This window comes from Lolium rigidum, chromosome 3, assembly GCF_022539505.1.
Source record: "Lolium rigidum isolate FL_2022 chromosome 3, APGP_CSIRO_Lrig_0.1, whole genome shotgun sequence".
Lineage (NCBI taxonomy): Eukaryota > Viridiplantae > Streptophyta > Magnoliopsida > Poales > Poaceae > Lolium > Lolium rigidum.
This window is the reverse complement of record NC_061510.1, coordinates 399,828,858-399,844,028: the sequence shown is the minus strand read 5'-3', so window position 1 is coordinate 399,844,028 and position 15,171 is coordinate 399,828,858. Positions and strand designations below refer to the sequence as shown.

At 49.9% G+C, this 15,171-nt stretch overlaps 1 protein-coding gene and 1 long non-coding RNA gene across 2 annotated transcripts; both read left to right on the top strand.

The window, feature by feature from the left end:
- The first annotated feature begins 4,982 nt into the window (after positions 1 to 4,982).
- On the top strand, positions 4,983 to 6,746 carry LOC124700914. The gene is made up of 2 exons (XR_007001866.1): positions 4,983 to 5,215; positions 6,332 to 6,746. It is a non-coding gene; the product is annotated as an uncharacterized LOC124700914 (long non-coding RNA).
- Positions 6,747 to 11,701: 4,955 nt separating this feature from the next.
- LOC124704599 (protochlorophyllide-dependent translocon component 52, chloroplastic-like) lies at positions 11,702 to 14,112 on the top strand. The gene is made up of 7 exons (XM_047236868.1): positions 11,702 to 12,299; positions 12,403 to 12,590; positions 12,675 to 12,773; positions 12,871 to 13,030; positions 13,149 to 13,340; positions 13,434 to 13,621; positions 13,724 to 14,112. Exons 1-7 carry the CDS (start codon positions 11,799 to 11,801, stop codon positions 13,980 to 13,982), a joined length of 1,587 nt encoding a protein of 528 aa, XP_047092824.1. The 5' UTR covers positions 11,702 to 11,798; the 3' UTR covers positions 13,983 to 14,112.
- Positions 14,113 to 15,171: the final 1,059 nt, after the last annotated feature.

Genomic DNA, 15,171 nt, shown 5'->3' with positions numbered 1-15,171 from the left:
CGCCTTCATCTTCGTCCGCCTCAACCGGGACCACCGCACGCTTGAATTTGTCCCGGTAAACATCCGGGTGGCGCTGTTCATATGCTGACAGCCTACGCACCATGTGCGCCAACGAAGGGTAGTCACGCTTGGGAGGCCACGTCCTTAATAGATGATGAGAGACCCACCACCGCCAACTCGATCGCTTCTTTTCGCTTACGTGAACCGAAAAGCATCGGTTCCTAATGGTCCTGAAGCGGCTGGATGTATTACTGCCACGGTTTCCCCGCGCTTCGTCGTACTTGAGCAAGATCGGCAATACCAGCCTCGGAAGCTTCTGAGTGATGCCGAAGGTGGAACTCGCTCTTCCAACTGCTTCCAAGTCCGGACCGAGTTCGGTGGCGGCGATGTGTACCACCCGAAAGCCGATCCTGTGAGGGACTGTGAGAAGAACCTCACACGCAGCTCGTCTGACACTGAGATAGTGCCCAGCTGTGCCAAATATCGGCTCACATGCTCGATGGAGCTGGAACCATCTGATCCGCTAAACTTTGTGAAGTCCGGGAGCCGATATTTGGGTGGTAGCGGGATCAGTTCGTAGTCGTTGGGGTACGGCTTGGTGTAGCCGAACGTCTTCCTTTTCGGCATCATGCCGAACTGATCTTTCAGGATTGCACAAACCTGATCCGCTGTGATGGCGGAAGGCGTCGAACCCTGAAGATTCGCCGGGGTGGCATACTTAACCAGCCATGCTTGCTTTTCCGGTTCTAAGCCAACTGCAGGAGCTGGGCTTTGGAGGTTCGTCGGAGTGGCGTATTTAGCTAGCCACGTTTGCTTCTCAGGATCGGCTCCCGAAGTTCCTCCTGCCGTCCCAGAGGCCCCTGTCGTTGCAGCCTGGTTCGAGAGTGCCCAGGCGTTGCAGTCTGGCACGTATGCGCACGCGTATCCGTGCGGGATCTCCTTGGGTGCCTCAGGTAGGAATTGGTAGTCACTAGGATCACCACCAATCTTGTAGACGACGTATGCCGATGAGTTCGGCAGTTCAGGTGCTGCCCATGCGAACGGCTGGGGCTGGAGCGGCATCTCTCCCTTGAAAGTCCCCAGAGCGGGTCCCGACGGAGAATACCGGTGGCTCATGATTTCCTGGACCACGCGCAGAGCGACACGCTCCAAAGTGTTCACCAGGCTCTCGGAGTGGCGGTGCAGCGAATGAGCCACCATGTAGTTGATTTCCTGCCGCAGCGACCTGGTGCGTTCTTCGACGGGGCGGACAAGTCCACTCCATCGAGTGCGCCTTCAGGTGTGAAACCCTTCCACCTGACGCCATGGGAGCGGGTTCGGTGGAAAGAGCCGATGAGTTCGGCTTCGAGCGTTGCCTTGATCTCGTCATGTTTCTTCTTGAGCTCATCAGGCAGATCCTCGTACTTGACCGGAGTGCCTTCCGCCATCTCGGATGTAGATGGCGATGTTGTGGATGTCGCAAGGTGTCCCACCGGGCGTGCCAGAATGTGTTGACGTCAGAAACCCCCTGGCGGGCAGAGACGGTCAACACGGTAGAGCCGGGAACAACTAGGGCTGCGGCTGGCCCCAGTCCCTCAGAGCGACGGCCCGCAAAGCCTCCTGGTCGCACGTCCGATGCTTATCACAAGGGCGTGCCACCTGACCTATACCTGGTCAGGAAGATGTGGATGATGCCTCGCTTAGTTTCTGCAGGGCACACACGTAAACGTTAAATACGAGCCTCGATCGGCTCTCAGGTTACCCTGTGAATCGGCTCAAAGAGCCGATCCACCCATGGTTCGGACGGGGTGTCCGAATATATGGTGGTCCTGCTTGATCAAGATAAAGCTGATTAGATCTACAACGATTTAGGGTTTTCACCGCATAATCGGATCATCCTACTCACGATTGGGCCTCGCGCTCGCGCACGGTGACCGTAAGCCGATCCTAGACAGGGCCTAAAAACCAACACGAGGTTGATCCTCGGAACGTCCTTTCTAGGGCTAGCAAACGCCACCCTACACGCCGCTGGATCCTCCAACCCTTTGTAAGGCCTAACTATTGCGGATGTTAAACTAATCCTTGATGAAACAAGGAGCAACCGTAACGGATCAGATCTACTAAACTATGATCAAGCGGGGTGCCGCCCCTACACCTAAGATAGGTGTAAGGGCGGCTAGACATGCAAGGGTTGCACTACGATAGCATATGATACGAAGAACAATGCTAACCCTAACATGTCTAAGATAACTACGTTGCTCGCCATCAAAAAGGCTTCAGCACGAGCAACGCATGAACAACGGGGATAGGCATTACGCTGCCTAGATCGCAAGATGCGATCTAGGCAGCATGGTGCTTACCGGTAGAAACCCTCGAGACGAAGGAGTTGGCGATGCGCCGAGATTTGTTTGTGGTTGAACGTTGGTTTTTGTTTATTCCATAAACCCTAGGTACATATTTATAGTCCGAGGGACTTTCTAATGTGGGCGTGCACTAAACCGTGCACGGGTAAAACTCTAACTTCTAAACTAAGATGCGATCTAATATGTTACAGATACACGGGCAATTTAGCCCAACTTTGCATGTAAGGCCGATTCACGTATTTCTTCCATATAGATTCTTCACGTCCATCTCGATCGCGGCCCACCTCTGACTCGGTCAAATTCTGGTGATAACAGGTACAGAAATAACAGAGGCATATGGAGACGACGATGTATCCCGAAGTTCACACTCTTGCGAGTGCTACTCTCCGTTGGAGCAGTGTGGAGGCCAAAGAACCCCAAATGACATGCATGCCTCACTGTATTATCCTCGATCCTTCCCACCGAAAGGGAAGTGCCCAATCCATTAACGGATCCTCCCCCCACGTCAAGAATTATGAGTCGATGAATCGAGCCGAGCCGTCCAGGTACCAACTCACGGTCGCTAGTATAAAATACTATCATATATGAAAACCAAATAAGAGATGTAATAACTAAACATAACATAATTTCAACAAGTCACATAAATAAATAATAATGCTAGAGCCTAGAACATCATGGCACAAGCCTCAATTATCTCCTCTAGATAGGGTTCCTAATTTTGGCTCCCGAGCACCTCACTTAACCAGGAAAATTTTGAGTCGACCGACTCAGGAAGCAAGACTAGTCGAGACTAGTACACAACTAGTCGTCGACTCGTTGACTCATGGAACTAGTCGTAACGACCATCCGAGTCAACAGTGAAATAACGACTTTGAGGGTAGTCGCTCGACTAGTCTCGACTAGTCTCGACTAGTAGCTCGACTCATAATCCATGCCCCACGTGGTGGGCACCACCGAGGAAGCAATGATATGATGGGTGCACCCACCTCATTTGTATTGTCTCGAATAAGCTCAATCAAAAGTTGCATGGCCGCAAAGTCAATGTTTTCACTATTGGCGAGGGCCCTTATACTTCTCGCAAGATTGTCAATACTTTGCGGGTCGGCGAGGCGTGGCAGGGCATTCAGTTCCACCGGCATGCCTAGGCTTAGCGAGGCGATAGCCCTCGATTGACATTTCTTGGTGAGGTTGTGCCTCAATGACCTTTATTTCTTCAATGGCGATTCCAAAGGGGAGAGGGAGACACGGTAGTTTACGCGGTTGAGACCCCTAGTGTCGCTCTTGGTTTGCTTGACATCGCAATAGGAGACTAAGTAGTAGAGTAGGGTTATCAACTACTCAAGCTTAATTAGTACAAAGTAGCATATATTTTGTTAACAATCCCCCATATGCGATGTAATATGGATCCACAAATACTATTTCCTCCTGTTATCATTTACAAGGACACCTCGTAATATGGATCTACTTTAGACATTTTAATCAAAAAAAAATATGTTGTATACCACAAAAAATACTTTGGTAGTTGTATTTGAAAGAGTTTTGTTGTTTATTGTTTCTTGCGTATAACATATATTGTGTTGGGTGGAACCAATGGCCAAATTAGACCCGAATTAGGAGGTGAACTCTTGTAGATGAATGGAGGAAGTAACACTAAAGAAGACAAAAGGATCATTGGAATGACTATTGTATATAATAATATTACATTGTATACATGTCAACTACAAGTGTGCTTCCACTTGAGCACGTGTGTTCTGGGCTTCTACATCTCCTTGTGTTATCATGAAACCGAATCCCAGTGGCGCGAGAGCAAAAATGAGAAGTGCTATCATCTTATAGGGGTCTTGCAAATAAGGATCCAAGTGGAAATGTCGCAACACGAAAAGCCAAACAATCAATGCAATGCTCACCGTAGCATAGAAACACTGCAAATGGAATCATGTAAAGTTGTAAGCACGATATGTATATGACTTCTTTCTAAGAAGTTGTAAGCACTGACAGATAGAAATGTATGGCGGAATACATGCAAGTCATATGACTGTGATCGAGTCCAGTCCAAGGAATTAGTCATCGTTTCTACGCTCTAATACATTAAAAATAACTATATGTATGAAGATAACACTGCAAATCGAGTCATGCAAAGTTGTAAACATGACAGATAGAAATACTACTCAACAGGAGTGAAGAACCCAGCCCAGGGAACTACTTAATCAACGTTTATATGCTTTAATCCATTAATGTGGAACCGAATTAACTGCTACCTCCGTTCCAAAATATAAGACAGCTCTCTAAAATGGCTTATATATATTTGAAACGGATGCAATATATCATAAGCTGCAAAGGAAGGAAGAGGGGCAAAAGGAAACGTAATTCGAAGAGAGTTTAATTAGTACGTACCCTGCCTATATCTGTAAGTGGAAACGGAAGCTAACGGCGCCGCCAGCCCAAGCCCATTTACCTAGCCAAATAGACACCCGTTAAAAAAATAAAATTGTAGCGGCCACTCACGGATCCCCCGCTACCGCCGCCACGCCCGCCCGCCGATCCTGCCCCCTCCATGGCGATGGAGTCGAGTCGGGCGACGGGCGCCGCCCAATCCCCCCTCCCCCTCCCCCTGCCCCCTGCCCCTCCCCTCAACTCTTCTTCTCCAAAGGAATAGCTCAACCGCCGCCGCCCATCCCTCCGCTCGTCCCCTGAACTCGTCTTCTCCGGCCGCCTCTATCCCGTCCGTTGAGCAGCCGGTGTCCGGCGAGATCTGTGGGGGACAGCATGAGCTCGTGCATGTCCGTGAGGAGGAGAAGGGCGGCAGTCCGGTTCGGAAGAAGGAGCAGGATGGCAGCCGAAATAGGCAGAAGTAGAGCCGGTAGATCAAGCAGGTGGTGATTTATGCCTCATTCAGCTCTGTTTTTTTGTTCCTCATCTAATAATTTATGCTCATATCATTCTGTTCAATTACCCTGCGAAGATCAATCTATGAATTTTGTAGGAATCACTAGTTGCTGACCGTTTTCTAAGATGTGAACTAGTTGGCTATAATTCCAAGAGATCATGACCTACCTGGCAACGAATGCTTCCTACTGTTTTGCTGCTGTCTCCTTAACATCTGGATACAGACTACTTACGTTGTTGGTTAACACTAGATCGTCTCTTGTAAAAAAAAAAAAAAAAAAAAAAGAACAGGTCCTACTATCTACTATCACGTGTTCCTTTTTCATTTGGTATCCCTTGTTTACACACATCAACTATTTCACCATTGCATCCCAAGATTGATTAAGATATCATGTATACAGCATCATCATATGTCCTGTGACCCATCGACTCTACAAAGACTCCACAACAATCAACCCACCAGAATGTTCATTAAGCACAACTGTTATTGTTTTTGAGTACCAACTGTGAACTACGGCAGTACAGGAAAAATAAAGCATGCTATGCTGATATGCATGTAATTCCGTTCTCAGATAATTGGAGAGATTTTTGCATACATAGATGTATGGTTTCATTATGATCTCTTTGATACATCTTTCTTTTTTATTATGTGTTTATATGCATCCTATCTGTGATGGATAGTGTAGGCGCCCATATCCAAATCTTGTTTATATGCTTCAGTCATTTGAGTACAAACCTGTTATGTCTGATGAATTATAGGTTAGCTTGGTCCTTGTACTGTTATACTATCTAGTCTGCTTATGATGCAGTTGCTGTCGGCCATGCTGCAAAACCTCTTGTTGATCAATGATTGGACAAGAGAAAACCGGTATACTGACATGAAGTTGCATTTTATTTGTTATTGTATTGATCTAAAAGATATATGTTTCTTTTGATAGGTCTGGGGCATGTTCTTGGTTAACACATTCAAAATATGTTGACACATCTTTTTGGTTGCAATTTTGCCCTTATGAATTTATCCATTATGTGTTTTGTGATTACATTAATTTGACCCTCAATGTCTTTAAATGTATTCTTAACTGAATTATGTGGGGGAACCGCAGGAGTCCGGTGAGCCCTGTGGGGAGCCGCAGCAGTCCAGAGATGTCCATGGGGGCAAAAGGTCACTCGTGCAAGTGAAAGCTCAAGAGCAGTAAAGGTTGCGAGAACTATGATTGTCAGTATTTGGCTACTGATGTTAGTGAAACATGATTGTCAGTATTTGGCTATGGAAGAGAAGCATTTTTTTCCACAAGGAAGAGACCTGCTTAGCCACTTTGGAACTCCATTATTTATTTCTGTCCAAATGAAATCTTCTAGGGGGTACTCTGTTCTTTCCATGGGACAGTACTTGTCCAGTTGTTCATTGTTTTTCTGTGTGATAGGATTATTGACATTTCTCTTTTTATCCGAGAGCTCGTAAGGGTGTGTATTATTTGAGTGATTGATAATTTCTGGAGAATAGAGCTTGCTCTTGTCTGCCTTGATAGTGATTATGATTTATGAGAGTTTGAACTGAAGCATTATATGTGATGTCATGTTGATTGCAATAATGTGAGGCAGCGAGGCATCAACGATTAGAGCATCCCCACTCGTTGGCGCTCCCCACGCCCAAATCCGGACGAAACTACCGCCGGATTGGACGAAATTAAGGCGTGGGGAGTACCATATTTCCAGTCGTCCACCCGGAGTTCGGCGGATAGAGTTTAAATTCAAACAAATCGCCGTCCCGCGCTACAAGTACGGCCAGTTGATCGGCAAAAGGAGCAAAAGGATCAGGCACAGATCGGCGATCGGAGGGAAATTACACGGAGACAGGCTCGTCGGCAGTCCCGGCCGTCACGGCGGTGTCCGACGGACCAGTTTCCTCACACGCCGTGGCACTTGAACTTCCTTCCACTTCTCGCACTTCTCGAGGCGGGCGTAGACGTTGAGGAACTTGAACTGCAGGCCGGTGTCGTCCGTGTACATGTCCAAAGCTCGGCGCAGCTGGGGAAAAAAGAGCACGGCGATACGGGTCAGCTAACGACGATGTACCTCGGTGGTGTAGGGCCGGCGGAGCATACCCTTTGCTCCAAGTCGTGGCCGCTGATCGGCCGTTTGTCGATCTCCTCCTGTACGCCGTGCCATTTGCTGCACGCCGTCTGCATGATCCCCCAATGGGTGGCCATTGCCTTGTCTCCCCGGTACACGTTCATGTTCGTCTTGTTGAAGTAGGGATCGACGAGCTTGCGTTCCTCGTACGCCTGCCTCACTCGAAACCAGTATGTGTCGAACGACTGATTGGCCCCGATTATGCCGTTCGTGGACACGGTCATCCAAGCTTCGGCGAGGCACTCCTCTTCCTTCGGCGTCCATTTGATACGCGGTTCGGCAGGCGGCGAGTCCTTCTTCCTCTTCTTCTTCCCCTTCGACAGGTTGGTGGCGGCTTCAGTTGGCTCTTCTTCTTCCTCGCCTTCTTCTTCGACGGCTTGGCTTCCGTCGGCAACATCCTCCCGATGCTCGTTGCGCGCCGCCACAGCTGCCGTCGCCCTCGTCTCCTCTTGCGTGAAGAACCCCGGGCACGCAGCGGCGGCGGTCATGAAGAACCCCGGGCTCGCGGCGGCGGCGGTGGAGCCGGAGGTGATCATCTCGTGGATCTCCTCTTCGTTCGGCGCCGCCATCGCACCGAACGTGAGCGGCCCTCGTCGCAGGGCCGGCGAGGTGCCCTCGAACAGGTCGCCGCCGCCGACGTCAAGCTCGGGCGGCGACGGTGTGGGATTGGACGGTTGGACGTAGGCGCCCTCTTGGAACACGGCAGTCGGCGACGGCGAGTACAGCGAAGGCGAGAAGGAAGACGGGGAACTTGTTGTACCTTGCGTCGGCCATTGGCCGGGGAACATGCCGCCGCTATAGGCCATGCTGATCAGCCTCGCTTGTTCGTCCTGGGCCGCCTCCGCCGACCTCTTGGCGGCGGCTCTTTTCACCCTCTCCGCCCTGGCGCTTGTTTCCACCTCGCGCCGTTTCTCGTCCGCCGCCCACTCGGCGTTCGACATGCCCGGCGGCTTCGTCTTCTTCGCCCGCATCTTCCTCGCCGGCGCCTTCGGCGGCATTGCGGTGGACGAGAAGACGAGGAGGAGAGTGGTGGTGGACGAGAAGACGCCGCCAGGAACTGGAGCTGGAAGACGAGGAGATTGGGGGATTTCGGCGGGATAGAATGGGGATATGCAAGCAAATTGGAGGGAAAATCGACAGGATTTGGTTTTCCAGTCGCCGACTACGCGGGTCCACACGCCGTTTCGCGCCAAAATCTTTCGTCCGGAGTCCCCAAGCGCGCCCCGGGGGGCCGGGGGTGGCGTGGGCTCGCCGGATGGATTAAGGGCCAAATCCGGACGAAAACGAGGAACCGGGGGCGCGACTGGGCCGAATTTCGCCGTCCGGATGGAAAAAACGTCGCTCGGGGGCCTCGTCGGGGGACGAGTGGAGATGCTCTTAGCACTAGCACAATAACGCGAACTGTAGGCAGGAAGCGAAGCGAGCAGCAGGGATCGGCAAGCAGCGAAGCGAGCAGTAGGATCGGTAGGCGCGCTGGCGGGCAACCGGCCGGCCACTAATCCTGGCGGGAGTAAACGGGCTAGCTGCAGTGTCCCGTTCAGCTTAAAAGGCCACGAGCGGCATTTGGTGGAGCGCCACGGACGTGTCCGTTTACAGGTATAACCCTGCCGAAAGTTTTGAAGAATTTGCAGGCGGCGGCGTTGGGCGGTGGCTCTGCTCGGACGTGGACACCTTCTTCGATCCCTCGGATACGGCGGAGCAGCATCTGCTCGTCTGGTGCGTCTCCCAACAGCGGCAGCGGGTGTGGTTGAGGTTCAGCTGATCGAGCCTGGCTGTTCCCAGAGGAGGGCATATAGAAACAGCCGTGCCCACCGTAGATGAAGCTCCCCATTGACGGAACACGCGGCGAGAGCAGATCGATTCGATCCCTGTCAATTCTAAAGCGCCGCGAGTCGGGGCCTCGGGGGCTAGTTTCTGTCCTGGCTTTGTGTTCCGGAGATCGTGGGGAAGACGATAAGCGCGACAATCTCGGAAACTTTGCGGGCCGTAGATGTGCTGGACACTAAGCCCAGGGCTTCGTTCCCTACCGCCCGCTCGGGCCGGCCTAGTAGTAAGGTACGTTTTTCTTATTTTCCTTTTCCTTCGCTGGTTTTGTCTGTTTAGGCTTTTAGTATTTGCAGTATTCTTTTATGTTCATTTATTTTTATTTCATATTTAAACTTTAGATTTTTTTGTAGATATTTGGTTCCCTTCTCTTGTTTTATTTTTCTTGTTTGTTCTTTATTTTTGGATTCTTTTGGCGTGATCACAACACGTGGTCTAGTGAAAGCAGTGACCAGATCGAGACAAATTTTAGCCTCTACACAGATCTGCGAACAGCCGTAATAAAACTATACGATTCTATTTTCTAGAAATATGGAAAATTCTAACGGTCGTCCAAAACGGTCTATGTCATCAGTCTCTTCATTTCTATATAGCACTAAACCACTAACATCACATATCCACCATATTTATTGCATGAATAAAATTGTGTGAGATGAGTTAAACTAATATCCTCACTTGGATTTTATGCAAGGGATCTCATCTTAGTAATTAGCTATCGAAAGTAAACCTATATGTCTCAGAACCAAAAATGTTGTTCTTTTTCAATAGTTTTTGCCACTTTCTCTATTCTCCTTTTTTAACCCCTTCAATGTTAGGGTTTGTGATGTTGGTGGTGACGTGTAGATGGTGGAAACAGAGTCGATCACACACATACGAATGTGACTCTCACCGTTTATATGCATGTCCTAGTGTCGCTGATGTTCTTGATACTCCAGAGCCAATTGTACTTTGGTTGCATGTTCTCTCTAGTCTACTGTTGCATGTAGTTCTCATGTCCCTTTTTTGTGCTCTCTAACTTCTTCCGCAATAGAGAGGCAAGGGGGGGCCATCGCCCCTGGCCCATGAAAAAATTAGCCAAAAACCTAGCTCATGCTCATCTCTAATGTTTTCCTTGCAGAGAATTCAACGCCCCTTGGTGCGGTCTGTGGATGGCCTCCTCCAATTTGCCATGACATCTCTTGGCCAAAGGGCGATTTTTTGGCGTTCTCCCTCATCGGGCTTGGCTACGAAGCTACGGCAGTCGCTATCAAGCGATCGAAGAACAATCTTCATTGATCCGGTGACTATTCTGGCAGAAAGGTCACCGCATGAGGCGATGACTTAGTCTGTTTGCAATCTTCAACCTCCTTGTGTGATGCCAACATGAAGGATGTGTTGCTTTCATTGGAAGGCCATGTCCTAGAGCTATGGAAACCTCGATGTTCAAAGTGGCATCGTCCCGTGAGGATGATCTCAAGGGGAGGCAAGGACCAAATTGTGTTTTAGGTTTCAGTTTGAGGAAGTTCTATCAAAATCTAGGGATCGGTTTGTAATTTCTATGTTGTTCAAGGACTTGTTGTTAGGCATTGTGTACATCTGCTTCATTTTTAATACAACGCAGGGGTCCTTCGAGACCCTTCTTTTGTTAAAATAAACATTTAAGGTTAAGTCAGGTTTGTGCATGCTTGATTTTCTAAAATCTCTTACGTGTAGTTTTGGAGGAACATCAAGATGTGAACGATGAAGCCCGTTGTATAACTTTTTATGTAACATTGATCTTTGGTATTATGTTTCCCTTCATGTTTTATCTCCTCTCCGCCCCCACCCCGTTGAGAGTCCCCTCTTCTGCTCTAGCTTCTCTCCTATCTCCTCCAGCGGCCTCGCTGGCTGTAGTGGAAGGTGGAAGGGAGGCTGGCTTCCTCTTGTAGATAGGTGTAGTTTCAGCCCTAGTTCTAGGTTGTTGGTTGCCCTTGTGGCTTTTGGCTTCATGTCATGGAGGTTTTCTCTCGCTTGCACAGACGTGTGGTGCTAGGAGGTCACTGCAGTCGGCCATCGGGAGGCTACCATAGCGGTGGCTTCATGTGAGGGAAGGATTCCGCGAAGCCTTCGTCAATAAACGCTTTAGAGCTCTTGGTGTTTTAAACTACACGAAAAAGACAAAAGTGTAGATCTGAGTAGTCATTTTCAAATCTCCAAAAACATGTTAGATTTTGTTATTTTTGTGTAGCACAAAGAAAAAAAGAATTTTTAGTTGAGATTTTCCATATTTGTGAGATGTATCACTGACAATCTACAGAATTATTTTTCAGATTTTTTGATATAAACATTTTTTATATTTTTTAAAAAACTAGCGAGAGCACTAGATCTGGGGAGCCAAAAAACACTTTTCGGATGTTTTAGGATTTTTATACTGTTCGATTCGTCTTATAACACTGGCTCAAGCGGTGATTCGCAGTCCACGTGTCCCTTGCGAGGCGGTAGAGAGACGTGGCGATAAGTCGCGCCGGCGAACTGCAGCCGCAGCGCGGCCGCGCATCCCTCCCGCCCGCGCGCCACTCTCTACAGCCACAAGTTCCTGTTCCACTCCTAACGCCCTCGCCGCCGGCCGCCGTGGGATCCATCCAGCGACACCACATGGATCCCCTCTCCCTCCTCACCCTCCCGCGCGCGCGCCCTTCGCTCCCGCTCCGCACCAACGCCGCCAGAGCACCACCATCCGCCGCCCGCCTCGCGCCGGCGCGCCGGTGGCGGCGCCAGCGCGCGCGGCTGTCGTCGCCGGTCTCGGCCGTGGCGGCGGAGGCGCCGCCGTCGCCGTCTCCGTCCGGCGGTGGGGAAGAAGACCCCGAGGGGCGGTTCGACTGGCTGGACCAGTGGTACCCGTTCGCCCCGGTGTGCGACCTGGACCCCGGCGCGCCGCACGGCAAGACGGTGCTGGGCCTCCGCGTGGTCGCCTGGTACGACCGCGCCGTCGACGAGTGGCGCGTCTTCGACGACGCGTGCCCGCACCGCCTGGCGCCGCTCTCCGAGGGCCGGATCGACGACAAGGGCCGCCTCCAGTGCGTCTACCACGGCTGGTGCTTCGACGGCCGCGGCTCCTGCCAGTTCATCCCGCAGGCCCCCGCCCTCGGCCCACCCGTAACTACGCCCGCCCGCCATTGATCCCCATCTCCTTCCTCCGACTCTGATCACGAAACCTACCAGAGTCCAAATCTTTCTCTCGTTTGATGATTCTTGGCAGGTGCACAAGAACAGCAAGGCGTGCGTGGCGTCGTACCCGAGCGTGGTGCAGAACAACATCCTCTGGTTCTACCCGAGGGCCGACGCCGAGCACCAGGACGTGCTGGAGAGGAAGCGCCCGCCGTTCATCCCGGAGATCGACGACCCCTCCTTCGTCACCGTCTACGGCATCAGGGACCTCTCCTACGGGTACATTTCTCTGAATCTCCATGCCCCAGGTAATTGTTCTTAGCTGCATTGCACATACACTCTCAATCACAACTGTTCTTGCAGATACGATGTGCTGGTGGAGAACCTCATGGACCCTGCTCACGTCCCCTACGCGCACAAGGGGTTGATGGGCAAGCTCCGCAAGAAGGAAGACCCCGGAAGATATGCTCCCTGCCCCCTGACATGATCGGCGCTGTCGAATTCAGTTTATACTGTCACTGACTGGGAGTGTTGATTCAGTTGCTGTTCTTCTCTTCACAGTTGAGTTCGACATAGAGGGTGGCGGGCCGATGAAGATGAAGATCGAGGAGGCGAACGTGACCGGGTTCCTGTCGCCGCAGGAGAACGGCGGCTACTTCCGGTACGAAGCGCCGTGCACCTTCTACGGCTCACCGCTTCCCAGGGAGGCCAAGGGAGAGGTATGAATCGATCAGCTCTTTCTCTCACTATTCCTGATGAAAGTGAACTCACAACAATTCAGATAAGAACAAACTCCCATTTATTCATAAGTTCACAGTTTGTGCTTGGGTTGGGCAGGAGAAGAAAAAGAAGAAGCCTCAGTTCATGCTGGTATTCATGTGCATTCCCGTGGCACCAGGGAAGAGCAGGGTGATCTGGGCATTCCCAAGGAACGTCGGCGTCTGGCTCGACAAGATCATACCGCGGTGGTACTACCACATCGGCCAGAACGCCATCTTGGACTCAGACATTTACCTCCTCCACATCGAGGTAACAGTTCTAATTCTGAATTTCTGATCCTTATCCAGTTATCTTGATCCACCCTACGGAGCTCAAGCACCGCTGTTCTCACTTCATTTTCAGGAGCGCAACTTTGCTGCAGCCGGCGTTGAGAACTGGCAGAAAGCTGTGTACGTTCCCACGCAATCGGACAACATGGTTATCGCCTTCCGAAACTGGTTCAGAAAGCACTGCAAGAGCCAGGTCGGATGGGCTGCGCCAATTGTCGATCAGCTGCCGGCGACTACAACCAAGGACAAACTCATGGAGAGGTACAACAAAATCAAACCACCATCCTTCACTGCAACCTGAAGCTTGGAACGCATAAGAATTCAGTGATAACAACAGTGTCGATTTTGCAATGGTGTTCGCAGGTACTGGTCACATGTCGCGCAGTGCAGGAGCTGCAGCACGGCATTGAAGGCCATGAAGGCACTGGAGGTAGCCCTGCAGGTTGCGGCTGTCGCTGTTGTCGGGTTCCTCGCCGTCGCCAAGGGGACATTGGTGACTTCGGTCGTACATAAAACCGCCATCGTGTCCTTAGCCGTCTTATGCTTTGCAGCTTCCCGCTGGCTCGCGAACTTCATCGAGAAGAACTTCTATTTCCAGGATTACGTCCATGCTTACAAGTGAAGACACCCTGTGTCTTTCCCGTGATAGGATTTTGTAGCTTCTGACCCGATGCGGCTTAGAAAGTGTACATGAAGCACATCACATTATTTGATACCGATAGTAGCTGTATATAAAGCAACCATTCTTTTTAGGGACACTGCCTTCCGGTTTTCATATCCAGCGGTGAACTGCACGCTGAACCTTAGGTATGGTAGAAGAAAATTACTAAGATTTTTGGTACAGAGTACCAGGAGCTATTGCTAGGCGAATTGATAACATGCTCATGACAAGAGCATAATGAACAATAATAAAACTTGCTAATGAGATATGACAAGCATTTCTGCATGGAAATGCAGTTGATGAGCACTTGCGAGTATTATTTCACTTCATGAAACTGGAGGCCATACATGGGCAGTGCATTTCAGCATCAGCGTGTATAGCACAGCAAACAATCTTTATCAGCGTTTCAGAAGAACTCAAGCAAGAAGCCAGATGGAATAAAACCTTAAAAGGCTATGAACAGAATGTGTTGTCGAATACTGAACACTTTGTAAAGCTGGCTGTGCCTTTTCTGAGGATGCAGATTCAGAATTATTTGATATTAATAGTAGACCAGCTTCCGGTTTTCAATTCCAGTGTGGGAATGCTATGGCCTATGGGTGTCAAAAGAAACTTCAAAATTTGTATCAACATGGGGGACGAGAAAGTTGTTACGGCAAAACTATACAAAGAACAGTAACATAACTTATGGATATAAGATCAGCGTTTCCGCATGGAATCGCTGTTGTTGAGCACATACCAGTATTATTTCACTCCACAAAATTGCTAGTTATACAAGGGCAATACATTTCAATGTCAGCGTGTACAGCACATCAGACTTTCTTTCTTAGCGCTTCCCCAGAATTCAAAACGAGAAGACTATTCAAATTATATCTATTAAGAACAAATGTGTTGAATACTGAACTCTTGGTAAAGCTGGGTGCTTTTTCTGAGGAGGAGGCAGTGTCATTCGCACAAGCAAACATCCAAGAAGGCAAGCACGAGTCCAATCCCAATTCCGTAGCACACAGTGACATCTATATAAGACCGCATTTAGGCCCTGCAATGCAAAATTGCTCCAGTGAATTTAACAGGAAATTAACTATCAAAATATAGATGGCCATCATAACATCCATTTACAGAACAATCAACATTACATAATCCCCACAAC